Source organism: Lonchura striata, chromosome 13 (genome assembly GCF_046129695.1).
Source record: "Lonchura striata isolate bLonStr1 chromosome 13, bLonStr1.mat, whole genome shotgun sequence".
Classification (NCBI taxonomy): domain Eukaryota; kingdom Metazoa; phylum Chordata; class Aves; order Passeriformes; family Estrildidae; genus Lonchura; species Lonchura striata.
The window spans coordinates 22316582-22342370 of NC_134615.1; the positions used below are offsets into that span (position 1 = coordinate 22316582).

Sequence of the window (25789 nt, forward strand, 5' to 3'; positions counted from 1 at the left end):
CCAGCCCCCTCCACTGACCCAAAAACTCCATTGATATTTGGGGACCACCAGCTGTCCCCACTAGCAAATCCCCCTGATCCAAGGTCAGCCACGGGCAAGGTCCAGTTTGGGAGAAATTATTATTTTTCACAGGACAATATTCCCATTATGGGTTCAAAGTCGAAGTGGCTCCTGTTTAACGCACATTTCACCCCAAAATTTCTTCAGGCTCACAGGTCACCTGGCTGGGATGATGCCAAGGGGGGACCCCAGGACGCCTACGCCACCCCAGGGTGTCCCGGGGTGTGCCCCACCCTGAGCCAGGGTCACGGTGGGCGTGGAAGTGCCAAGGGGGAGGTTTTGGAGATTCGTCTGGAAATGAGAGGGGTTCTAAGGGATCCCAAAGAGTCTCTGGGGAAGGTTTGGGGGGCCCCATAAGAAGCTTTGAGCATCTGAGACAGATGGAGTGGAACCCAGCGCGGGCACTGAGCTTCCAGCGGGGGCATCGCTGTGCGCGTGGGAGCTCCCAGAGACATCACAAGGAACCCCAAAGGTGAATTTGGGTACCCCCAAAGCAGAATTGCAGACCCCAAAGTGGAAATCCGGGATGCTGCAGCCGGGTTGTGAAACCCAAAAGGGGGGCTCCGACCTAGCGGGGTGGGGCCAGAGACCCAAAGGGGCGGGCGGAGCCTCCCGGGGCTCTCAGAGCGGGGCTGGGGACACCTTTGGGATCATTTTTGGGGAGCGTGGGGGGGTGCAGCGGAGCCCCGAGGCCACGCCCCCCGCGCCGTTAGCCCCGCCCCCGCCGCGCGCGCGCGCGCCATCCGGTGGGCGTGGCCCGGGGGGCGGGGGCCTATGGGCGGCCGCGGCGGCGGCGCTGGCCCCGCCCCCCGGAGCGCTCCGCGGGTTTGATCCGGCGCGGCGCCCATTGAGAAAATCCCGCGGCGGCGGCGGCGGCGGCTTCGCTCCGCCGAGCACGGCCCGGCCCGGCCCGGCCCGGCCCCGGCCACGCGGGCGGGCGGGCGGGCATGCGAGCAGCCGGCGGCCCGCCCGCCGCCACCCACCTGCCGCCCGCCCAGCCGCCAGCCGGGGCGCCGGGCTCGCCCCTCGCCGAGCGATGTCCAGGAGGAAACAGAGCAACCCCCGGCAGATCAAACGTGAGTCGCCGCTACCGCCGCTGCGCCACCCCCCCGCCCCTTACCACCACCCCCCCCCCCCGTGCCTCTTTTATTTTTTTGCACCCCTCCCCCGGTCCGCCCGCGACACACCCGGGACACACCCGGGACACACCGGGACGGCCGCCGTGGGTGCCGGTTCCCGCTACCGGCCCATCGCCGGTCCCCGCCGCTCCCCCCCTCCCGCGCCGCCTCCCCCCCGCCCCAGCGCGGTGGCTCCGGTACCGGCTCCCGATGGGGGCCCCGATAAGGCTTTAAAATATTCCGTTCTGCAAGTCCCGTCCTGATAACATCGCTCTGTCGGGACGGCCTGAAATTGTGATCTTATCTCCCCCGCCTGCCTCCCATCCTGCGCCGGCAGCCAGGGCCGGGGGCTCCCCAAACCCCCCCCCGGGGCTCCCGATCGCCGCCGGGCCACCCCCGCCCTGCCAAGGGCTCCTCCGGGCGGCTCACCCTGCCAGGGGCTCCCCACCCACCCCGGGGCACCCCAGCCCTGCCAGCGGCTGCTCCCAGCGCCCTGACCCCGCCAGGGCTCCCCTTCCCGCACGGGGACCCCCGTTAGCCTGGGCGCTGCTGGACCCGCCGTGCCATCGTCCCCGTGTGCCACCCTCCCCGCCGGCCACGCTGTCCTTGTCACCCCCACCGTGCCCGGTGTCCCCCCGGGTCGCGCTTTGCATCCCAGCCCAGGTGGGACGTGGCCGGGAGGAGCAGCCGCGGGGTCCCCCGGGATTTGGGGCGCATCCCCGGGCTCCCTGCGGAGCGGGCTTCGCAGAGGGTCGCGCTGCCCAGCACGCTCCAGCCCACCGAGCTCTTCTTTTGCTCCAGCGAGGATGTACCAGCAAGGCAGAGAAATCCTGCGAAGTGCTGGAAGTTTTTTGGTGCCGGGCTCAGCTTGGTTTTTCTCCTTCCTCTCCGGTGTGTGTGTGTGTGTTTTTTTTCTTTCCCCCTCGAGTCGATGGGAGCTGGTGATAAGAGGGAGATGGGAGGATAGGAAAGGCTGGCCACCATGTGATAATCTACCTTTATCTTTCTCCTGAAATAATTGCAAGGCTGAGTTGCACCTACCTGTTTCCCTGCCTGGGGTGATTGCTGTGGTGATAACGCTCAGCTAGACTTTTACCCGGGGAGAGTTAAAAATAGTCCCAGCTGCCTCCTTTTTTTTTTTTTTTTTTCGGGATACTTTTCTCTTTTGGCTTGGCTTTCTCCAACTTCCGCGGCTTTATTTCGCCAAAAAGCCCTGCGAGCCCTGCCTGGGTAACTGCGGCTCCTTCAGCCGGGAGCCTCGGGAGCGGAGCGGGCGGCAGCGCTGGGATGCCGCCGCTCCCTGCGGGATCCTGGCCGCTCTTTTGGGATTTGGGATGCCCGACCCCAGCACCCTTCACTGGGCAAACTGAGGCAGGACGGCGGCTCCTCGGTATCTCCTTCCTCTGCTGCTTTTCTGCAGAGATGTGAAGAAATGATAAAGTGGGAGGCTGATCTCAGGCCGCCGGCGATGGCCAAAACTGATTAAAAGCTGAGAGCTTGGAAGCCTTCCTGTATGTGTCAACATGAAAACAGTCATTAGAGGCGGCGAGCGCGGCGAGAGCGCCCTGCCGCTGCTCGGCCGGGGAAGGTATGCATGAATCAGGGCTCCGGTAACCAGACTCCTCTCATGTACAGACCGGACCTGTTTCCACAAAGTCTATCCTTCCTTATCATCTCGGCTGGAGCATTAAAAACCTCCTCCAGATTGCTATCTGCTGATTTTATTTTCCTGGGTGACGCGATGCTCTCGCTCTGGCTTCGCCTTCTCTCGTGGGGTTGGGGTTTTGGTGTGTTTTTTGGGGTTTTTTTTTTGGTGTTTTTTTTTTTTTTTAAGCCCGATGCGAGGCGCAGATTAAGGCTCGCGGGGAGATCGCCGGGAGAGCGGGCGATCGCCAGCAGAGATAAGACAAAGATCAGACACCGGACTATATTTAACCAGCTGCTTTAACCTTCCTCCTCTCGCTGCCTTTCCGGGCTGGAGCCGTGCGGGGATGGAGGGGCCGGGGGTGCCGCTCCCTCCCAGCCCCCCGGCAGCGGTGGGGAGCCTTTGAAAGCCGATTGCATCGCGATGGTGGCTTTTGATAGCAGAGAAAACACCCCGAGCATCTCTGCCTTTCATTTTTGGGGGTTCCTGCCCGCAGAGGACAGTTTCTTTCCATCCCCGCCTGTACCACCAACCTCCCTGCAGCTGCTTCTGCCTTATGGGGTGGTTTATTTATTTTTTTTTCTTTCTCTTTTTTTTTTTTTTTTTTTTTTTTTTGTGTGTGTGTCTGTCTTTTGTTCTGCTGGTAGATAGATGTGAGGGGCTGATAGGGAGCAGGAGCTGATCTCCAACCCAGATAGCCTGTTATATTTATTAACTTCAAACATGGGAGCGCGGGCGCCCAGCTGATGAGCGAGGCTCTGGCAGCTGCCGGTGCTTTCACAGCGCCGGGTCCTGCGATGGGGGAGCCTGATAAGCGAGAGATTGATCTCATCGCGCTGATGTGCCTCCCCCTCCCTTCTTCTTTTAATACAGATTTTTTTTTTTTTTGCTCCTAAGCGAGCTGGAAGCGAATGTTTTGTCAGAGTTGCAGGGGCCTGTTTGTGGTTATTATTTTTTTTCTTTGTGGCGGTTTTATTTTGTTTTTCCTTTTCCCTTTTTATTCCGCGCTCGGCTACAGTAGATCTGAGCTCCTGATAAGCGCCAAGCCCCGATCTCCATCCTGATAGAGATTGCCAGGGTTGATAAGCGCCACTTATCTCTCCCCACCAGACCGGAGCAGGATTCGCTACAACAACAAACCCAGCAAAGAGGGGCAAAAGGGCTCCAACAATTTGTTCCACTGCAAATGTGATTAACGCGAGGCACTTTAATTATCTGATGGGGGGCAGCTGCGTGTGTGTTTTTATTTCTCAAGGTGGTGGGGTGGTTTTCCCCCTCTCCACGTGCTCCGTGAAGCGAGCTGGGTTGAGAAGCCGAGCTCCCCCAGCTCCTGTTATCGGCTGCAGATGTTGCATTAGTTTGATGAGAGCTTTGACTTTTTTTTGATGATTATCTCCCATTCTGGGGCGGGAGGGGGGAGAGGTGAAAACACCGTCGTATTTTTGCGTGTGGATTTTCTCTAATTGCTATTAGATGGTGTCAGATAAGGAGCGCGATCTGCTGCGCTGTTAAAGCCGCCGTCTCTTGATGATGGGGTGTGTTGGCTCGGGCGGTTTTATTTTTTCCCTTTCCTCCCGCACGCTCGGCTGCTCCCCGGTCCCGCGTGGGAAGGGGACGGTGGAGCCGGGCAGGGGGTGGCCGTGGGAGAGCCGTCCTTCCCCCTTCCCGGGAGCCTGGAAAATTGCGTTTCTTGTGCAGATGACAGTGGCCAAGCCAGCGTCTATTTTTAGCGGCGGCGTGGTGAGCCGGTGGCGTGGGATGCTCCCGGCACGCCTCCTGCCCGCTGCTCCTTCCCTCTGCCTTCCCTCCCTGAGTCCTTCCCTTTCAGGTGACTCTGTTTCAACCTCCTCTGCTTGTTGTGTTTTTGGGGTTTTTTTTGCCTGTTTTTCCCTCTGCGCTCTTTTCCATCCTCGCCACCGCTGTGCCTCAGTTTCCCCATCCCCGCCTCCAGGGTGGGGGTGTTTGGGGAGGTGCTCCGTGGGGTGGGGAGGGTTTGCTCCCGGGATCAGCCGGGTCCCAGCAGAACCTCCCAGCTCCGCTCCCAAAACCGGAATTTTCTGCACATCCCGGGGCTCCCTCAGCCCTCCCAGCCCCACTCGTGGCATCCCCAGGGTGGCATCCCCGTGTCCCACGTGCGTGCTACACCCACGGGTGCTGCCTGCCTGCCAACCCCTCCCCTCTTGTGCAAACGCCCCGAGGCTTTTGCCAGCCCTGGCGCGGTGGCATCGGAGCTGCCAGGGGCGCGGGTGGCAAAGCCCCGTGGCACAGCTGCCCCCGCAGTGGCTCTGCCCGTCCCGGCTGCCACCGGCCTCTTGGGACATGCCGTGGGTGACATCAGGGACTCCCAGGGCTGGGGGAGCATTGTGGTCCCCATGGGTGGGGTGGGATGTGGGGTGACCCATGGGATGAGCCCAGCGTGGGGAGCTCTCCCAGCCCAGCCCCAGGTGGTTCCCACGGGTCACATTCCTGCCCCGTGGAGGGGCTGCCGCAGCCTCAGGGGATGCTGGAAGAAGTTTCCCTCCTCTCCCACAGCCGGTGCTGCAGGTGTGAGCATCCCTGCAGGCCCCAGCTCCAGGAGAACAGCTGGTGGCCAAGGGGACAGCTCAGAGCAGGAAACCCGTTCACCATGGATAAGGTGGATGGATTCACCATGTCCATTCACCATGGATAAGGTGGATGGATTCACCGTGGATTCACCATGTCCATTCACCATGGATAAGGTGGATGGATTCACCATATCCATTCACTATGGATAAGGTAGATGGATTCACCGTGGATTCACCATATCCATTCACCATGGATTCACCATATCCATTCACCATGGATAAGGTGGATGGATTCACCATATCCATTCACCATGGATAAGGTGGATGGATTCACCATATCCATTCACCATGGATTCACCATATCCATTCACCATGGATTCACCATGTCCATTCACCATGGATAAGGTGGATGGATTCACCATGGATTCACCGTATCCATTCACCATGGATAAGGTGGGTGGGTTCACCATGTCCATTCACCATGGAAAAGGTGGATGGGTTCACCATGGATAAGGTGGATGGATTCACCATGGATTCACCGTATCCATTCACCATGGATAAGGCAGAGATGGCACTGCTGCCCAGTGCCACCACCCGGGCCCTGCCAGCCGTGGGACGCTGCATCCCTCGATGCCAGGGAACCCTACGAGCCCTTTTGGGGCCATGCTGGGGGCATATCCCAGGATGGCTCTTCCTGGCCATCCCCATCTCTGCAGCGGGCAGGAGAGGGGAATGAGGAGGATGCTGGGGGAGCTGGGCTGGCCATGGCCAAACCAGCTCTGCCGTGGGGCAGGAGGGCAGCACTGCAGCTGCCAGCAGCTCCTTCCAGGGCTCGTGGGTGCTGGGGTTGGGTTGGTGTTGTGTCTGCAGCTGCTCTTCCTCCTCGTGAGCCCCCGGGGGATGCCCCCACACCGTCCCCAGCGTGGGCACGGAGCCACGTTGATGGACTGTCCCCAGCACCCCGGGGAAGGCACCTCCAGCCGGGATTCACACCTCGGCATCTGGAGTTGGGCAAGGTCTTATTTTCCACGGTGAATCACGAGGCCACCGAGCAAGCTGCAGCTTCCCCTTTGGCCAGGTTGTGATGGGGCCAGCTGGGCGAGCAGGCCTTGGGAGGAGAGCAATCCTTTCCCCACGGCTGCTGCGGGAATTGGGCGAGGAGGCAGTGCCACGGCACAGGTGATCCGAGGTTCCTGCGATGGCAGCGGGGTCGCCTGGCATCACCCCACATCCATCCCTGCGCAGGAATCGCCGTGCTGTGGGACATTCCCAGCCCTGGGAGAGGAAAGGACAGCGCTGCCCGAGGTGGGGGCAGCAGGGCTGGGGATGGAGCTGCTGGGCCCTGCGTGCTGCTGGTGGATTTGGGGCCAAATGCAGCTCTGCTGGCCGAAGGAAGAGGATGTTTTGAGGATGTTTTCCATGCGTCCTGCTGCAAAAAAAAAGCCATGATCTGCCTTGGGAAGCGTTGCCGTGGAGGGAAAAGCAGCTCAGAGTTTCCACAGAGGCACAGGCAGAGCTGAGAGCTGCCCAGAGCAACGGGGGCACGGCAGGAGCGAGGAACCCGGAGCTTCTCAGCATCCAACACTGGAGAAGCTGGAAAAGGCCTCTGTACCAGCCCTGCACAACATTCCACTTCTGCTCCATGCTGAGGACATGGATTTTCTTCCTGTGGAGCCAAGGAATCGGCTCCCCCACTTTGGAGAAGAGCAGGAATGGGAGCAGGAGGCCAATATCTCCCTTTTTTCTGCGCCACGTCCCATGACTGCCTTTGCTGCCTGACTCAGGGCTTTTGGCCGCTCCAGCTTGGCCGGGCTGTGTCCTGCTGCTCCTTTTATCAGGAAAGTTCAAGTGTTTCGGGGTAATACAGTTCCCTCTTCCGATGGCTGCCCGGTAAAGGCTCCGCATTGTTCCTGCAGCAACATGTTTTTTTGGAAGGGCTGAAATGCTGAAAGGAATGCAACTGCTGACCTTGGGCTGCAGTGGGGTTAAGGAGTGTGTGCCTATGAGTCACTCCAGATAAGAGCCTTCCACGGCTTTTTTCCTCCAAAATAATTCTTTATCTCCTCTTTCTCACATCAACATATTTTCTTGACATCTCCCATTCGATAGTGCGTGGAGGAAATGTGCTCCTCTGATTTGTTCATCTGATGAAATGTGGATCCATTGTTTTCCCCCGGCCTTGGCCGGCCGGGAGCTGACCCCGGGATTTGGGGATGCGCCTCCGGGTCAGTGCCAGGGCTTGGGGATGCTCGGGTCCTGGAGTTTTGGGAGTGCTCAGTAAGGTCATGGCTTGGAGATTTTGGGGTCAGTGCCTGGGGTTTTGGCCTGGAGATTTTGGGGGTCAGTGCCTGGGGTTTTGGGATCTTCGATGGGGTCAGGGCCTGCAGCCTTGGCAGTATTTAGGATTGGTGTCTGCGTTTTTGGGGATGCTTGGTGGGGTCAGTGCCTGGAGATTTTTGGGGTGTTTAGTGGAGTCAATGCCTGGAGCTTTGGGAATATTTAGGAATGGTGCCTGCAGTTTTGGGAATGCAAGCCCAGGGTTTGGGGATGCTTGATGGGGTTGGTACCCCTTGCTTTAAGGGTGGGCTTTGGGGTGGGTGCCCAGGATTTTGGGAATGTTTGGCACCCTGGACTTTAGGGATTCCCTACAGATTCCTGGGGCTTTAAGGATGTGCCTTGTGGTCAGTGCCCAGGAGGTCAGTCCCTGCAGCTTCGGGAATGTGCCTTGGCATGGTACCCAGGCTTTTGGGATGCTTGAGCAGGTTGGTACCCAGGCTTTTGGGATGCTTGATCAGGTTGGTACCCAGGGTTTTGGGATATTGATGAGATTGGTGCCTGGCGTTTTGGGATCCTTGATGGGATTGGTGCCTGGTGTTTTGGGATGCTTGATCAGGTTGGTACCCAGGCTTTTGGGATGCTTGATGGGATTGGTGCCTGGCGTTTTGGGGTGCTTGATGGGATTGGTGCCTGGCGTTTTGGGATCCTTGATGGGATTGGTGCCTGGCGTTTTGGGGTGCTTGATGGGATTGGTGCCTGGCGTTTTGGGATCCTTGATGGGATTGGTGCCTGGCGTTTTGGGATCCTTGATGAGACTGGTGCCTGGCGTTTTGGGGTGCTTGATGGGATTGGTGCCTGGCGTTTTGGGATATTGATGAGATTGGTGCCTGGTGTTTTGGGATATTGATGGGGTTGGTGCCTGGCATTTTGGGATATTGATGAGATTGGTGCCTGGCGTTTTGGGGTGCTTGATGGGATTGGTGCCTGGCATTTTGGGATATTGATGAGATTGGTGCCTGGCGTTTTGGGGTGCTTGATGGGATTGGTGCCTGGCGTTTTGGGATATTGATGAGATTGGTGCCTGGTGTTTTGGGATATTGATGAGATTGGTGCCTGGCGTTTTGGGGCTACTTCCCTGACTCTGGGAACGTGCCTTAGGGTTGACACCCGGAGCTTTTGCGATGCTCGATAGGATCAGTCCCAGGAGTGGTGGGGGTGCAGCTTTGAAGCTTCTCCCCCACAACATCACCCAGGAGCTTTTGCAACGTGACACTTGCGAGCAGCAAGCAGAGCATCCCCACTTCAGGGAGGCAAATCCTCTTTTCCCTCCACTCCGCCGGGAAGTTTGGCCGCTCTCTCTCTCTTCTCCGTCTCCCAGGCGAGGCCTCTCATGCTACTCGCAGCTCCTATGATAATGCGGAAAGTTGAACTGGCCCCATTACTGCGCTGCGATGGTTGCCGCGATAAGGCGGCGATAATGGCAGCGATAGCGGCAGCTCGGTAGCCAATGGCTCCGCCGCTCCTGCCATTAACATTCCCCACCACGGCCGGGCTCGGAGCTGCCTATCTGCTCTCCATTTCCACTCCTCCGCCAGATAAGAATGGAAATACTGACTTCATAGCTCACTGATTAAAGTGTCTGGATTTCTTGATAATACACAGATAAATTATGTTTTTCAAAAAGAAGGTAGGGAAGGGAGTGCGAGGGGAGGGGAAAAACCTCCAGTCCATTTTTTTTTTATATTTTTTTTTTTTTTCCTTCCCTGTTTCTGGCAGCGCGCTGGGAGTTGGGTTTTTGCTGCTCCAAAACGCCCTTCCCACCTCAGCCTCAGGAATGGGGGGGACAGAGGATTTTTGGGCGCAGGGCACGGCCCTGGGATGGAGATGCTGTCCCTGCAGCCAGGGCTTTGCCACCTGTGCCACCTGGTGATCCTGCTGGTGGCTGGGATCTGTCCCCAAGCTGGCAGCACCCAGGGATGCTCGGGAAGCATCTCCATTTCTGTAGCCACCTCCAGCCTGAGCTGCTCCTGCTGCAGGATGCTGCCCTGGATGCAGCCTCATCCCTCTGCCCTACCCATCCTCAACTCCTTGGCTTTCCTCACTCATCCCCACTGGAGCAAACAGAGCTTCCAGACTTCTCCGTTTGGAAAAGGTATCGACCACGAGCCTCTGAGTCTGTTTCATCTAAATATAAAACTAAAGAGCAAACAGTATAAAGTTCATTTTTTAATGTGCTGCCCCATTCCAGTTGGGCTGCTCTCTTTATTTTTTTTAGGGGAACTGTGATAAAAAGCAGAGATAAAGCCAGGACTGTTTTGTGTAGGAGTCGGTATCTGCGTTATCTATCTCCCTTTTTCACTCTCCGGGCAGCTCTGTTGTTTTTCGCTCTTATCTCGCTCCACCAAAATGCCAAGAACAGGAAAAAAAAAAAAAATTAGAGAAAAGAAAGAGAGAGAGGCAGCACAGGCACGTTTGCACGGAGGGAACTCTGTGTCCACGGAGCCGGGTGGGAGAAGGGCCTGGAGCTGGAGGAAGAGGAGGGTTGGGGTGCTGGGAAGGCCGGGAAGGATTTGGGGAGCAGCACTGTCCCAGGGATCTCCACGTGCCAGGCTCGGTGCCAGCTGCTCTCACGTGGGCTACCCAACTTGGTTGTGCCTTCCCTGCCCCTGGAGCCCCCAGAGTTCCTGCTCGTTGCCCTGGAGTGCTCCAGGATGGCTCTGGGAGATGGGATCGGGCATCCTGCGGGACTGGGAGCATCTTTGCTGATGCCCCCTTGTCCCCATCCCTCTGTGACAGGCTGAAAGGCTTGGGGTGGGCACTGAAACCCATCCCTGTTCCCCTTCCATCGCTTTTGGGTGGGCCTGGCAGGACCTGGAGCTGCTTCCCACAGGAAGGGGGATGGCTCCAGCTCGGCATCTCCCGGGTAATTTGTCGCTGGATTAGCCCAGAGCTTGACCTCTGTCCTCGCTGTCACCCAGTATTGATGTGCTGCCCGAGCATCCCCACCCCCAGCCCTTCCCGCCTGGAATGTCTTTATTCCAGGTGGGAGAAGAAGTGTCAGAACTGAGGGGTTTTCCCCCAGTTCCACCCTTTGCCAGGGAGCAGAGAGCCTGATCTTCCCAGGTGGAATTGCTTTCCCATCTTGTTGCGTACCCAGCTGCTCCCGACCTGCCCACATCCCGGATCACCACGGGCATGAACTCTTCAAGTTGCTCTTGGATGGGGTTTGGATGGAGACGCCTCGGAAGGACTGGTCCTTCTCTGCCAGTCTCGCCAGCTGCCTCAGTTTCCCTGCGGTGCTCCGAGCAGCCTCCGGTGGCTCTCCAGCCCACGTTCAGCGCATCCCTTCTCCCGGAGCATCCCCATCCATCTGCTGCGCCGGGCACGGCTGCGTTCTCCTCTCTCCGAATCTATCAGGCCCTTATCGAGCCCATCTGAAGCCTAAAGTCACTCCGTTGTCATTGTCCCCGCGTTTCTCCCCCGGCTCCTTGCCCTGCCTGGCCGTTCCCGTTGGGAATGGCGGCCCCCGGAGCGCCCCAATCTGCCGGGATCTCTCGGGGCTTTATCGGCCCATCGGAGCCGGGGCTGGCGGGGCCGTGGCTGGCGCCGCTCGCCGCTGATAAAGTTACAGAGTTCAGGCAGTGATGAATGTTCAGTAACTGCACCCGCCGCCATCCCGCCCGGGCTTGGCAGCCCCGGCTGAAACCAATCCCTCTCCTATCAGCAGCGCTGCTCTTTCTCAGGCTCGGCCTCTCCCCGCTTCTGCTCCTCCCCGAGGGGCACCCGGGGGTGCTCCGGGGGCTCCGTCCCAGGGCTGCGGTCTGGATTTCGCCCTGGAACCCTTTGGGTTGGGGAGGAACCTGGAGCTCATCTGGTTCTAGAGCAGGGACCTTCCACCAGGCCAGGCTGCGGTGGTTGGGACAGAGCAGCTCCCCAGCAGTGGCTGGAGCATCCCAACCCATCCCAATCCATCCCATCCCATCCCGAGAAATCCCAGCCTTCCCAACACCTCCATTCCTGCTCTGTCCTTCGTTCCCCTCCTGGAAAAATTAGACCTATATACGCTATAAATGCAATCATTATTATAAATGCAATCATTATTATAAATGCAATATATAAATATATCTGTAATTATAAATATAATAATTATTATACATGTAATAATTATTATACATGTAACCATTATTATAAATTTAACCATTATTATAAATTTAACAATTACTGTAAACACCATCCCATGAGAAACAGCAGCATCACCCACCCCCGCTCCATGCCCCCACCACCTCTATTCCCCCACCACCCTTTATTCCCCTTCCTGGTATAAATTAGGCCTAATAGATTATAATTGTAATAATATTCATCATTATAAAGCCCCTCGTGAGCAGTTGGAGCATCTCCACATCACGAATTGCAGCATCACCTCTGTCCCCTGTTCCCCTCATGGATTAATTAGGCCTAAATACAAAAATGCAGTAAGTCTATCACATTAATTTGTAAATTATTATAATGATTAAAATATCATATGATATATGATATAAATATGATATATGATATAAATATGATATAAATATCCCCCATCAACAATCCCTACCACCTCCTGGATAAACCAGCAATAATTTAATACCAAATCATGATCAATACCTTCTAAATCCCCCCCCTGCACTTTCCAATTCTCCAGCCATATTTTTTTTTCCTTTGCCCTTTTCCCCCAGGGCACCACGGGCAGGGTCAGGGTGAGTTTTATCTGGAGGTGATGGAGAAGGGCCCCAAATTGGAGATAAAGCCCCCTGGGGCCGGCCCCGGCCGCTATCGGCTCCGTGCACGGGGCTGATCCTTCACGGGGAGATATCCATGGGAAGAGCCCGGCCTGGGATGCTGCAGCCAGGCTGATAGGGGGGAGGCTGATTTGTGCTCCAAAAGCTCCTTTTCCTCCCAGACAGACCCCAGAATATGGGAATTTGGTGCAGCATCACCGAGGGGAGATGTCCCGTGGGATCGGTGTCCACCCAAAGCTCCTTTGTCCCGGCTTGGCATTCCCGGTCCCGGCTTGGCATCCCCGGTCCCATGGGCAGGGAAAGGCTGGGAGCAGCCGAGGTCGCTGGTAAAACAAACACGGGGAGGGCCCAGGGAGGAATTTGGGTGAGAAGAGCGGGCGGCTGGCCCATCAGATACCGGGATTTGTGGGATTTGCAGCCCGCTCTTCTCCGGGCGTTTCTGGCAGCGCGGCGGCACCGCCGCCGGACCCTGGGGAATCCCGGGATGCTCCAGATGCCACCAAACCACCAGGGCTGAAGGAGCAGCTGGGATGGCCTCCAGGAGCATCTTCCCCTGAGGAATACCAGCCTCTTCCTGCAGCTCTTGGCTCTGGAATTTGGGGCGGAAAAGGTGATTTAGGGCAGCGAGGAAGCGATGCCTGAGTGGAATTTTCACATTTCCAGTGTCAGGTGATGGATGAGTAGCCTGGTGATGCTTTGTGCATCCCAAAAGCTGGTTTTTGGAGCCTTGCCCATCTGCTTTTGGGTTGGTTTTCATTATTATTTTTTATTATTGTTGTTGTTATTATTATTGTGGTTTTTTAGAAGAGGATGAGGAGGAGCTGGAAGGATGGAGAAGGGATCCTCCATTATGCTGCCTGCCTGGTGGAGCTGGAATATCCCTCAGGATGCCCTGGCACAGCTGAGATGTCCCTTCTGTCCCCCTCCAGTGACACCCAGAGCCAAAGCTGAGCTTTGAGGTGCCTGGAGAGGAGGTTTGGGATGTGAGGTCACCAGACTCCAGGATCTGTCCCTCATTCCCTGACTCCCAGAGCCCTCCTTGGACTCATCCCCTGCCCAAAGGGACTTGGAGGAATTTTTATTTTTAGGAATGAGGCTCGTGGATTCCCAGAACGGTTTGGGTTGGAAGGACCTTAAAGCTCATCTCCTTCCTCCCCCTCCACGGGCGGGGACACATTCCATTTCACCCAGGTTGCTCCCAGCCCCATCCACCCTGGCCTTGAACGCTTCCAGAGATGGGAATTGGAAGGAGTCGGATGGAGAATTTGATTTAAATTCGTATTTGAAAATAAACACTTGGACCCGACAGCAGCCGGTGAAGGCAGGTTGCCACCAGCCTGCACGTGTTCCCGATCCAGGACCTGCTTCCCACCACGGGAACTCCTCCTCCTCTTCCTCCTCCTTCTCCTCCTCCTCCTCCTCCTCCTCCCTGCTCCAGAGCTGGTGGGAAAGTCTGTGGCTGTTGCTATTTTCTATCTGTTATCAAGGCCTCTTATCACTTTGCTCTTGTCTCCGTGCCGGCTCTCCGAGCGCCCAGGGTCTCGCTCTTGGCAGCCTGGAAAAAAATCCCCCCTCTCCTCCTCCTCCTCCTCCTCGATTCCCTATATTCTTTTGCCTTTTATTTAATTTACCAGCTAAGCACAAAGAATGGAGAAAAGCTTTGTTGTTCCCGCGCTGGGAGAGCCTTAATTGGAGTGCAGTGATCAAATCATTACCTGGATAACGCCGGGTTTCCCTGGGAATGCCGACCCTCGGCCCAGCCCTGCTGCCACGGGCACAGCTTTGAGTCACTGTCTTTTTATTATTATTATTATTGAGGGGAAAAAATGAAGAAAAATAAGGAAAAAAAAAAGAAATCCTTGCTCGTTATCAATAAAAAAAAAAGGAGGGAGAAGAGTTAATCGTCGAAGCGGAGTATCTTGGAAGGGAGCGTTTTTTGGCTCTTCCCCTCTCTGTAAAACCAGCCTCAGTAATTCAGTTTTAAAGCATGAAAAAAGGGAGTTGATGAAATTCCACTATCAGCACTGAACCAATATGCAAAATATCTCGCCGAGAATCAAATAGCTATTATGTTTTCATTTCCATTTCAGCGTATTTGCTTAATGAAGAATAGACAGATCAGGCCAGCCGAGGGAGGCTGTGTGCGGTGATAACTGTGCAGGGCTCCCAGCAATCCCGGGCAGTGACGCTCCCTCCACTCCTGCTCCACGCTCCCTCTCCCTCACTGCCTTTTTTTTTCCCCCCTTTTTTCCCCTTTTTTTGATTTTTTTTCCCCCAGTGGTTGGTTTAACCCGTGCAGCTGGGAGCGCTGGCGGTGCGTCCCCGTGTTGGGGGCGAGTGGGGTGCTGCAGTGGGGCTGGGATGCACCCAAGGACACGGTTTTGGGGTGCTGTTGGCCACCCAGCCTCCCCATGCCGCCGTGGTCCCCAAACCCTTGGTTTTACAGGGTTGGATTTATCTTATTTTTATTATATTTTTATTTATGTTTATCTATTGTATTCATCCCCACCTCCCTTTGTGCTCGGGAGCGCTTTGGGGTGGGATGTGGGGTGCACTCAGGGAGTTGTGAGATGATTCCAGGGTGCTGTTGGCCACCAGTCGTCCCCAGGTTTGGAAAGGTTGAATTTGTACAGAGCATCCTCATCTTCCTCGTGGCTGGGCCTGGGTGCTTTGGCGTGGAATGTGGGTGGTCCCAGGATGCACCCAGGGGTCACAGGGACAAGATTCTGGGATTGTTGATTCCCCTGTAGGCACTGGGTGACACCACAGTGCCCAAATCCCAGCTGGAGGAGGGATGTGGGGTCACCCCAGGAGGCATCCAGGGATCCAGTGACGTGGTACTGGGATGCTGTTGGCCACCCATCATCCCTGTAGGAACGTGGTGACACCACAGGACTCAAAGCTGGATTTGTATGGGGCATCCAGTTGGATTTATATGGAGCATCCAGTTGGATTTATATGGAGCATCCAGTTGGATTTGTATAGGGCATCCAGTTGGATTTATATGGAGCATCCAGTTGGATTTGTATGGGGCATCCAGTTGGATTTGTATGGGGCATCCAGTTGGATTTGTATGGGGCATCCAGTTGGATTTGTATGGAGCATCCAGTTGGATTTGTATGGAGCATCCATTTAGATTTATATGGGGCATCCATTTAGATTTATATGGGGCATCCCCATTTCCCTCCTGGCTGGGGATGGATATTTCGGGGTGGGATTTGGGATGCAGCCAGGGATCACGGATGGGATGCTGTTGCCCATCATCCTGTAGGATGCTGTGGTACCCAACGCCCTCCCCATCCTGCTCCTGCTTCCCACTGTTCCCTGCTGGGATGTGGGTGGTCTCGGCACCCTTGGGGGGTGCCAGGTGCCCTCCTGGTCCCACCCATCCCATCCCTGCCCCATCCACCCCTCCCTGGGCAGGCTGGAGGTGCCAAACCCCGGCGCAGGCGAGCGTCGGGTTAACTTTATCAGAAGCCCAAGAGCCGTGAAGGCGTGAAGGAAGAAATTAGCCTAACAATGTTTCATTTACAGCGGGAGAAACGATTTGTTAGCTGGCGATTGTTTCTGAATATTATCACAGCCTTTTTAATTGTGCTGGAACTGAAATTAGCAGAATTAGAATAAATTGCCTTCCCTTCTCCGGCAGCCTCTTTATTCACGCTCATTGTTGTGTGCTTTGTATAGATTATGGGCTCTTTGTTCTGCTGCTGTAAATATACATGCCTGGAGTCACGGCGAGCAGCTGAGGTCTGCAGACGGGCCGGCCCTGCTCGGATCCCCCCCGTGATCCCCCCGTGATCCCCCCGTGATCCCCCCGTGATCCCCCCGTGATCCCCGGATTGTGCCTGGCTGGGGCCCGGCACCGCGGCGTCGTGTGGCTCCATCCACGTGTGCCACCATGCTGGGCTGGTTGGGGACACAGCTGCCATGGAGACGGCCCAGAGGGATGGCAGGGCTGAGGGGTGTCCCCCCGTGTCCCCCCTGCAGTGGGTCTGTGTCACCGCTCAGATAAAGCCGGGTGGGGATCATTTCTGGGGTCACTTTCGGGGACAGGTGACGCCACATCTGTGTGCACCAGGCTGATTCCCCACCGTGCCCCAGGCAGGGGACACCTGGAGCAAGGACATGGCCACCTCTGCAGGGGACCCCAGGGAGATGCTGCACCGCAGGGGTGGCTGGGCAGGGCTTTCCCTTCCTTCCCTGTGGGGCATTTCCTCCCAGCATCCCGATTTCCCAAGGGGGAAAAATAAAAAAAAACCCCTGGCATCTTTTCCCTCTGGCTGTGCCCTCCTCAGTGCCCTGTCCGTGTTCCCACAGGTTCCCTGGCAGCGATGGAGGAAGGCGAGGACGCCCCGGTGGGGGACCAGAGCCCCTCGGAGAGGGACGGGGCCACCTCGGACTGCGAGGGCTCGGCCGAGCGCGACGCCTCCAGCCCCCCCGGCAGTGAAGGTGAGCCCTGGGCTGTCCCTGCTGTCCCCTCCCCACCGGGATGGGCGTTAGGAAGCAGCCTGGCCACCCCTCGGGGCTGGTGGGCCAGTGACAGCCCCGTGTCGCCGGGGGTTCCATCCGTCCGGGCACCCTGGGGACAGCCCAGGCTGCAAAGCCGTGTCACTTGGGGCGTAAGTCAGGGTTTAAAGTCACCTTTCACAGGGATGTAAAGTGACCTTTGGGATATACAGTGACCCTTAGGTGCAGAATGAGCCTTCCCCCGCCTTGGGGTGCAAAGTCACATCCCCGTAGGGTGCAAAGCGTCCCGTCCCAGGGATGCAGAGTGACCTCTCGGGTACAAAGTCACATCCTTTGCAGTACAAAGTTCCTCTCCCCGCCCGCGATGAAAGCCACGTCCCTTGGGGTGCAAAGTTCCCCCACCCGGGGGGACAAAGTCACGTCCCTTGGGGGGTGCCAAGTGATTCCCCCGGGGCACCAAGCAGCCCCAGAGGCCACGGGTGGTGGCCCTGGCCGTGCCACGGGTGGGCTGGGGGCACGGGGCCGTCGGTGGCACCGCGCTGCCCACGCAGCCGCCAGGCTGCCGCCGTGCCCGAGCCGTGCCACACCCCAGAGGTGGCTGCGAGCTCAGGGCCGGGCTGAAACAGTCCCAGATATCCTTTAAGTTCCTTCCTGTGGAGGTGGGGGCAAATCCCAATCAGTTAATGTTTGCAGTGCCCTTCGAGATAACCGCGCCGGGGCATGGCTGCGCCGGCTCAGCGAGCCCAGCCGCGGCTCCCGGCGAGCCCCACCGCCTCGGGGGCAGAGGTGTCCCCAAAACAGGGCACCAGGGAGCCACACCTGGGGCTTGCCACCCTTGGGGCAGGGCAGGACACCCCTAGCTGGGACAGGGAAGGATCCTGGTAGTCGAGTAGGGAAGGGACAGGAAGAGCTGGCACAGTCGTGGACCCCAACATTTTGGGGAGGGAAGGGACCCTGATAGCCCCAACGGGAGCAGGAAGGGAGAGGTCACAAGGCAGGGATGGGACCCCAATAATGAGGGGCAAAGAATGGACCTCAGTAGCTGGGACGTGGAGGGGACCCCACTATTTGGGGCAGGCCAGGGGCCCTAAAGCTGGGGCAGGGAGTGGACCCTAGTTGGAACAAGGAGGGACCCCAATTTCAGCAAAAAGACCCCAACAGCCAGGGCAGGGAAGAGATCCTCCAGCAAAGCAGGGCAGGGAGCCTGATAATTGGAACAGGGAGGGGACCTGATAAGTGGAGCAGGGAAGGGACCCCAGTATCTGAGTCAGGGAGGTCTCCCAGGCAAACTTTGCTCGGTGGTGGAGGGAATGGAGGCCTCTTATCTGATGGGGGAGCCGGGCTGGGGGCGAGGAGCCAGAGCCGGGGCGCGGAGCTGCACCTGGCACTGGCCTGCCTCGATAAAGAGGTGATAGCAGAGATAAGGCCGAGCAGCAATAACGGCCACTAAAGCTTTCAGCGCGATGGATAAAAATCGATATGCCAGGCACTTTGATTTATAGCCAAAAATAATAGGACTTTTATACCCGGCGATTGATTTATTTGATGTTAATCATTGCGCTTATCACCTGTATTAATAATCTCCAATGGCGGTGACGTCACCGCGGGGCGGCCGCGGCGGCGCCGATCGATTGGGCTCCGCGCTGCTCGATCCGCCCGGGCCGCCAAGGCAAACATGTACTTTGGGCACTAATCTGCCACACTGTCATATGCAGATTGGCTTTATCAGCCCATCTCCAGCAGCAGTTAATGGAGAAAATAATTGTTATCGAGTTGCTATGAATACGCCGCAAGTGGAGCCGTGAGGGGAGCGGGGCCGAGCTGGCGCGGCGTGCCAAGGGTGTGCCGGGGCTTTGGGGTGGAGGGGCATTCCCGGGGGGATGTGAATGCCCTCCTGGTGCCCATCCCAGCCCTGGGTGTCGCTGGTGGCTGTCCCTGTGGAATGCTGCCTCTGGAATTCCCTGCTCCTGACCTGCTGCCTTCCCCCTCCTGCTGCAGAGTCCAGAGACGCTCCGGAGAGTCCGAAGGAGCTGGAGAAGCCGGATCCTGGAGAGAACCCCCAGGAGCCAGACCCCTGGAATGGGCCAGGTGAGTCTCTGGTGTGGGATCGCTCATCCCACTCCAGCTGCTGGAGCAGCCCTCCGGCCTTCGCCTCCTCTTGCAAACACCAGTATGAGGAGGACTGGGAGCACTGGGAGCTGGGCAGGCTGCAAACCCCAGAACCTCCTGCAGGAGAAAGGTGTGAGGTGGTGGTTGTCATCCCTGACGTCTCCAGGGTGATTTTTGGGATGGTAAAACCATGGATTTGGGAGCAGCAGCTGGCATCACGCTCCCTGGCACTGGCAGGGGTTGGGCCCGTCCTGTGTCACACCAGGGCACTTCACCAACATCCTGGCAACCACAAGGGCGACGCTGGGGTGGTTTGGTGATGGTTATCAAAACCCCAAGGAGCGATTTCAGCCTCTATCTCCCCCTGGTATCTCCATGCCAGGGCTGCGGGCACCAGGGCAGCGGCGAGGCCGGGCTGGCCCTGTGGGCACCCCCAGTCCTATCACCCACTGTCTGCAAAGCCACGGGGCTACAGACGTGTGCCACACGGATTCACAGAATCACGGGATGGCTGGGCTTGGGAGGGAGCTCTGGAGATCACCCAGCCCAAGGCAGGGACACCTGGAGCAGGTGACACAGGGACACATCCAGGTGGGTTTGGGATGGCTCCAGAGAGGGAGGCTCCAAAACCTCCCTGGGCAGCTGTGCCAGCGCTCTGCCACCCTCCGAGGGGAGCTCCCTCATGTTGAGGTGGAACTTCCCGTGGTTTGGTTCGTGGCCGTCGCTCCTCGATCGGGGCTGTGGGTTGTTCCGCTGGGCACGGCTGCTGGCAGGGGGATGGGGATGGCACCGGGGGGACCTGACACCACCCAGGGTGATGCCCGTGCCACATCTCAGGCCCTGTTGGTGCTGCCCACACCCTGCTCCTCCCAGGGGAGCTCCCAGCTTTGCCTGGGCGTGACCCCGCCGCAGGACAGCGGTGGCCCCTTGGGGATGGACACCCCGGGCAGGTGCCACCGTGTCCCCAAGGCCACGGGGCTGGGGGTGCTGCGGGAGCCCTGGGAAGGAGCACACGCGCTCCTGCAGCTGCCCGAATCCCCACGGCCCCGCAGGAACCCCGCTCCCCTTCCCGCCGGGAAGCTCCCGCTGATATCCCGGCCCTTCCTGCGTGCCGGGCAGGAAGGAGCTGCGAGGCCACCCCCGGCTCCTCCTTATCTGCTCCCAGCCCTTTGCCCCCAGACGCTGCCAGGGCAGGGTGGGAGCACCGGGGGGGTGCAACTCCAACCCCACAGATCCCCCCCCTCATTCCCCGTGGGGTCACCACACCTCGCTCATCCCGAGCCGGGCATCCCGGCTGACTCCATACCTCCCCTTCCCCCTCCCGTTTTGGGGAGCGGGTTATTTGCATTCTTTAGGTAAAAGAGATTTTATTATCGGGCCCGGCAGCCCCATCTCTGGCGGCAATCGGAGCGCCGTGGATTTCGGCGCGCGGTGCCGCGCCAACCGCCGCCAGCGCCCGGCTATCAGGAGCTCTGCAGGCCCGGCGCTTATCAGGGATGGAGCTGGCCAAAAGGGAAGCTCGGGGCAGCCGGAATTTTCCGCTTTATCTGGCAGGATCCGCCGGGCGCCGGCCGCGAGGATGCGCCGCGCCCGCGGGGGCTTCGCTCGCGCCCCGCGCGGCCTCCCCGTCCCCTCCTGGGAGTTTTGGGGGGGGTCCCCGCGCTGGGTTGGTGGTCCCAAAGGTCATCCCGCTGTCCTGAGGGGATGTGGCCTGCCAGGACCTCGTCCTGGGCCTGCCTGGCAGCCCGTGGCAGGAAGATTTTGGTTTGTTCCCTGCAGGGGTGAGGTCTCGGGAGCTGGAGGATGAAATCCCAAATTTGGGAGTCTTTCTGGATGTGCCAGGCCTTCATCCAGGCTGCTGGGACACCCTGGCTGTGTTCTGCTTGCCAGTGGGATCAGGGGATGGAGCATGGCCGTGCTTTGTGCTCCCTCCATCCTGGAGACAGGATGCCCATCCTTCCCAAATTCCCCCAAACCTCTCCCCACAGCCCCTCCATCCGTGCCTTTCCCACTCCTTTTGCTTTGCCCTGGAGATGGGTGGGTAGCAGAGAATTTTGGGAGCACCCCACAGCCTCCAACTCCCATCCCTGCCCGGCCAACCTCAGCAATTCCAGCCAGTTTTCCCAGAAGGATAAGAGGAAAAACTCTGGGAAATTCCACCTGGGGCAGGAATGCAGCAGAGGAGAGCCCTGCTCAGGGACAGGCTGCTCAACCTCATGGTGAGCCACCAGAGAATTCCCACGGGGAGCTGCTGGGAGGCTGGAAAAATCCTGGATTCTTCCCTTTCCTCCAGGTGGGATGGAGCTTTTTGCTTTTGCCCTTGTGGGAACGCCACTGGCATTGGAGGAGCTGTGACCAAACCCAGGGTGGCTTTTGCATTATCCCACCCAGCCCTGTCCCACCTGGGAATTCCCAGGGAATTCTTCACCCCCTTCCCTACATCAGCATCACTGTTTGCTGAGCCCCAAGCCCTGCTGCTGTCTTGCCTGTTTGGGCCTTTTTCAATAATTAATTACTAATTATTAGATATTCATTTAATACTAATTTCCTCTGGGTTGATTACAGGGCTCAGGCTCCTCTCCTGATCCCCCAAACCCCTCACCCCCCATCCTCCATATCAGGATGGCACAGAGCAATTCCTCTTTTTTTTGGTGCATCTAATTAAAACTCCCAAGTTTTTTTGGGTTTCTTTTTCCCCCCTTTTTCCTCCCAGCTCCCCCTTCCCTTCGGTTGTGTTTATCTCCTGCTTCAATAATCTCTGGCTGCCCAGGGCTTGTCTGGAAACCTCAAGGTTCATTATCGGGGCGAGCAGGGCACAATGGGGGGGACGGCTCGTCCGGGGAGGGGACACGGCCCTCCCCCTCCACCCTGCCGTGTGTGGGTGGGAAGAATTATCCCAGCTCTTCCCTTTTATCGCTGGGAGCGGGGCAGCAGAGAGTTGTGTCTGTGGGAGATTGCTGGGGGATGGGGGGACGTGGCATTCGGGGAGTTGGCACCCCCAGAGTCCCAAATCAGGGGGTGCCCAGCACCCCGAAATCCTCCCCCTGCCCCAGGTGTGCCCAGCAGATCCTCCTGCCAGAGGGGTGGGGATGGTCCCAGCAGGGATGGTGGCACCTGTCCCGGATTTGTCCCTGCTGGGGGTGTCCTGCTGGGCCTGGGGGCACTGCGGGGTGGAGGGGACACTTCGGGGACACTGGTACAGTGAAGGGATGCTCCGACTGCTCTGGGGACGTTGCTGAGAGGAAGGATGGCCAGAGCGGTGTGGGGACAGTGGCAGGGTGGAGGGACGCTCAGGGATTTTGGGGACAGTGGCAGGGTGGAGGGATGCTCAGAATCTTGGGGACATTGGGGAGGGATGCTCAGGGATTTTGGGGACAGTGGCAGGGTGGAGGGTTGCTCAGAGATTTTGGAAACAGTGTGGAGGGATACTCAGGGATTTTGGAAACAGTGTGGAGGGATGCTCAGGGATTTTGGAAACAGTGTGGAGGGATGCTCAGGGATTTTGGAAACAGTGTGGAGGGATGCTCAGGGATTTTGGAAACAGTGTGGAAGGATGCTCAGGGATTTTGGGGACAGTGACAGGGTAGAGGGATGCTCAGAGATTTTGGGGACAATGGGGAGGGATGCTCAGGGTGTTTGGAAACAGTGTGAAGGGATACTCAGGGTGTTGGGGGCAGTGACAATGTGGAGAAATGCTCAGGATCTTTGGGGACAGTGTGGAGGGATGCTCAGGGTGTTTGGGGACATTTTGGAGGGATGCTCAGGGATTTTGGGAACTGACAGTGTGGAGGGGTGCTCAGAAATTTTGGGAACTGACAGTGTGAAGGGATACTCAGGATGCTGGGGACAGTGACAGTGTGAAGGGTTGCTCAGAGATTTTGGAAACAGTGTGAAGGGATACTCAGGGTGTTGGGGGCAGTGACAATGTGGAGAAATGCTCAGGATCTTTGGGGACACTGTGGAGGGATGCTCAGGGTGTTTGGGGACATTGGGGAGAGATGCTCAGAATCTTGGGGACAATGTGGAGGGATGCTCAGGGATTTTGGGGACAGTGACAGTGTGAAGGTATGCTCGGAATCTTGGGGACATTGTGGAGGAATGCTCAGGGATTTTGGGGACACTGGCAGTGTGGAGGTATGCTCAGGGATTTTGGAAACAGTGTGAAGGGATCCTCAGGGATTTTGGGGACAGTGACAGGGTGGAGGGATGCTCAGGGATTTTGGGGACATTGGGGAGGGATGCTCAGAATCTTGGGGACAATGTGGAGGGATGCTCAGGGATTTTGGGGACAGTGGCAGTGTGGAGGGAGGGTTGCCCAGGCATCTGTTCCCATTTTCCCTGGCATTTCCCACTGTGCACTCTCGTGCCAGCCCTGAGGGCGATGCCTCCAGGCTGCTGCTGATTGACAGCTGTCCATCACTCCCCTTGCTGCTCTGCCTGGCTGGATCTGAGGACCAGTGAGGATTTGGGGCTTGGATCCCCCCTCCTCCATCTGGGTACCTCCTCCCAGGGGTTCTCCCACCCCCCCACGGGCACTTGGGGCTGTGGCAGGGACCCCCCTCCCCTTTTCCGGGTGGGATATCTTCCCTCTGCATCGCCCCGGGGCCCCTGCATTCCCCTTCCTGCCCCCCTGTGCCCTCTTCCCGCTGCCCGGGCACAGCCAGGGGTCCCAGCAGCCCTGGCAGAGGGGGCAGGGTGTGCCTGGCACGGGGTCCCACCACCCTGGCAGGAAGTTTTCCTCCTTCCCGTCCTTCCCGAGCGCTTTCTGGTGTTTTTTTCCCCAGTGTTTGTTCCTGTCCCCTGCCCTGTGCTCACAGGTCCCCTGTGTTCCCTGGATGTCCCTCGTGGGGAGGAGCCCCGGGAGCAGGAGCTGCCTTGGGATGGGGATGGCAGCCCCCTGGGATGGGCTCCATGAGTGGGCACAGGGCAGGGACAGGGCACCCCTGGCACAGAGGGCCTGGCAGCCCCAGGGAAGCCAGGAAGTTTTCCTGCTTCCCATCCTCCCTGAGCCTTTCCTGGTCTTATTCCCAACGTTTCCATCCACATCCCTGCAGGATCCCAGCTCTTCCCTAGGCTGGGAACCCCTTGTCAGGCGGGATGGGCACCCCTTGGGATGGGCACCCTCAGGAGACAGGGACCCTTCCAGCCCCATCCCAGCAAGGCACAGCAACACCCCGAAGGTGGAAATCCCTTATCAGCCCATCCCGCAGGGGCAGGGCACCCCAGCTTCCCTGGGCTGATCCCGGGGAGCACAGGGCACGGCCGGTGCCACCCCGCCGCCGGCGCCTGCCAGCTGTGCCCCACAGCTGGCGAGCAGGAGCCTTTTGGGGTGCAGCCCCCCTTGTCCAGCCCCGCCAGGGGCCGGGTGGTGCCCACGGGGCAGGGCCTGGCTGCTCCATTATCCGGGGGCAGGGTTCAGCCCGATAAGGAGTCGCTTTTGGACTCGGGCAGCAAACAATCAATAAGTGGCAAGCGATGGGCAGCTGAGATAAAGGCAGAAATCCCCCCCTGGCTCCTGCCCCACCAGGGCGTCCCCAGAGCACCCCAAACCTGCCACGGCCATCCCCTCTGCACCCGCAGAGCAAGGCCAGGCTGAGCCCAAGCAAGGCTGGATTGAAACCCTCCTCCCTCCTTTGTCGCCCCCAAGGCTGCCCTGATTACTCGAGCACCCGGGACGGCAAAGCCGGGATAATCTCCTTAGCCCCTTTGGAGAGATTTCCCTTTGTGAGCCGAGGTGAAGAGTGGAGATGCTGCGTGTTCACAGCTTAAGACTCTTCCCAATCGGCTCCCTCCATCTTATCAGAGCGGTGCCATCACATCATTGCAGTAGTTGAGTTGTCAGGATTTCTTCCTTCCGCCGCGCTCTCGCCGCTGCTAAAAACAGCAGCTGGGGCTGGGACGGGGGGAACTGGGGGGAACTGGGGGGAACTGGGGCTTCTCCAGCTCGGATTTCCCCAGGCAGGAGCAGGGGAGCCGTGGGAGGTTGGGTACCCATTGATGGATCCATCCATCCCTCCATCCATCCCACTGCCAGGCCAGCTCCTGCAGCCCCCCCGCGTGTGCTGCTGGGTGTTCCAGGGGTGCAGCCACATCCAGGCACCCCCATTTGCTCTCCTTGCAGGAGGGAAGGGCAGAGGGGCACCCTGGACAAGCCCACCCATCCCATTCCAAGCTGCTCCCGCATCCCTTGGCCTCAAAACTGCATCCACAGGTTGGGAATGGCATCCAAACAAATTGCTCAGCTCCTTAGCAAGAATCTGGAGGTCCATGCACCCATCCATCCCCATTTCCCAGTGTCTCCATCAGCAGGGCTGGGTCTGGCGTGCCCCCCAGGCTGGCACGGGGCGCTGGATTTAATCGGAGCAGGGCGGCTGATCCCGGGATACGATCCCATGACACGCTGGTGGCAGTGTTTGTCCTGACTGTATCCAGGCAGCTGCAAACACTGCAGGGACCTCCCAGCCCGGCTGCCCCCTGAGGGGCAGAGCAGCTGGTTTGGATGTGGTTTGATCCGAGGGATGCAGGAACAGCTTGGAGTGGGAGTGGGAGTGGGATGAGGGATGAGTGGGTTTGTCTGGGGAGCCTCTGCCCTTCCCTCCTGCTCACTCCCACAGGGACAGCCAATGGAGGTGCCTGCATGTGGCTGCATCTCCAGAGCTTCCAGTGCTGCTCCTGGCAGTGCCATTCCTCTCCCTGGCCCTGGGAATGCTGTGGTCACCGTGCCCGTTCATCTCCATCACTGGAGGAAGGCTCGGGGATGCCTCCCTGGAATTGTGCATCCCTTCCTCC

The 25789-nt window shown here is 58.3% G+C and overlaps 1 protein-coding gene across 1 annotated transcript in view; it reads left to right on the top strand.

The window, feature by feature from the left end:
- Positions 1–1058: 1058 nt before the first annotated feature.
- ZFPM1 (zinc finger protein, FOG family member 1) overlaps positions 1059–25789 on the top strand; it is a 38222-nt gene continuing 13491 nt past the window's right edge. Inside the window, exons 1-3 of the mRNA XM_077786392.1 lie at positions 1059–1136; positions 16742–16873; positions 18890–18979. Of these exons, the coding sequence (XP_077642518.1) occupies positions 1097–1136; positions 16742–16873; positions 18890–18979 (262 nt within the window). The 5' untranslated portion in view covers positions 1059–1096. The remainder of the gene's footprint in view (positions 1137–16741; positions 16874–18889; positions 18980–25789) is intronic.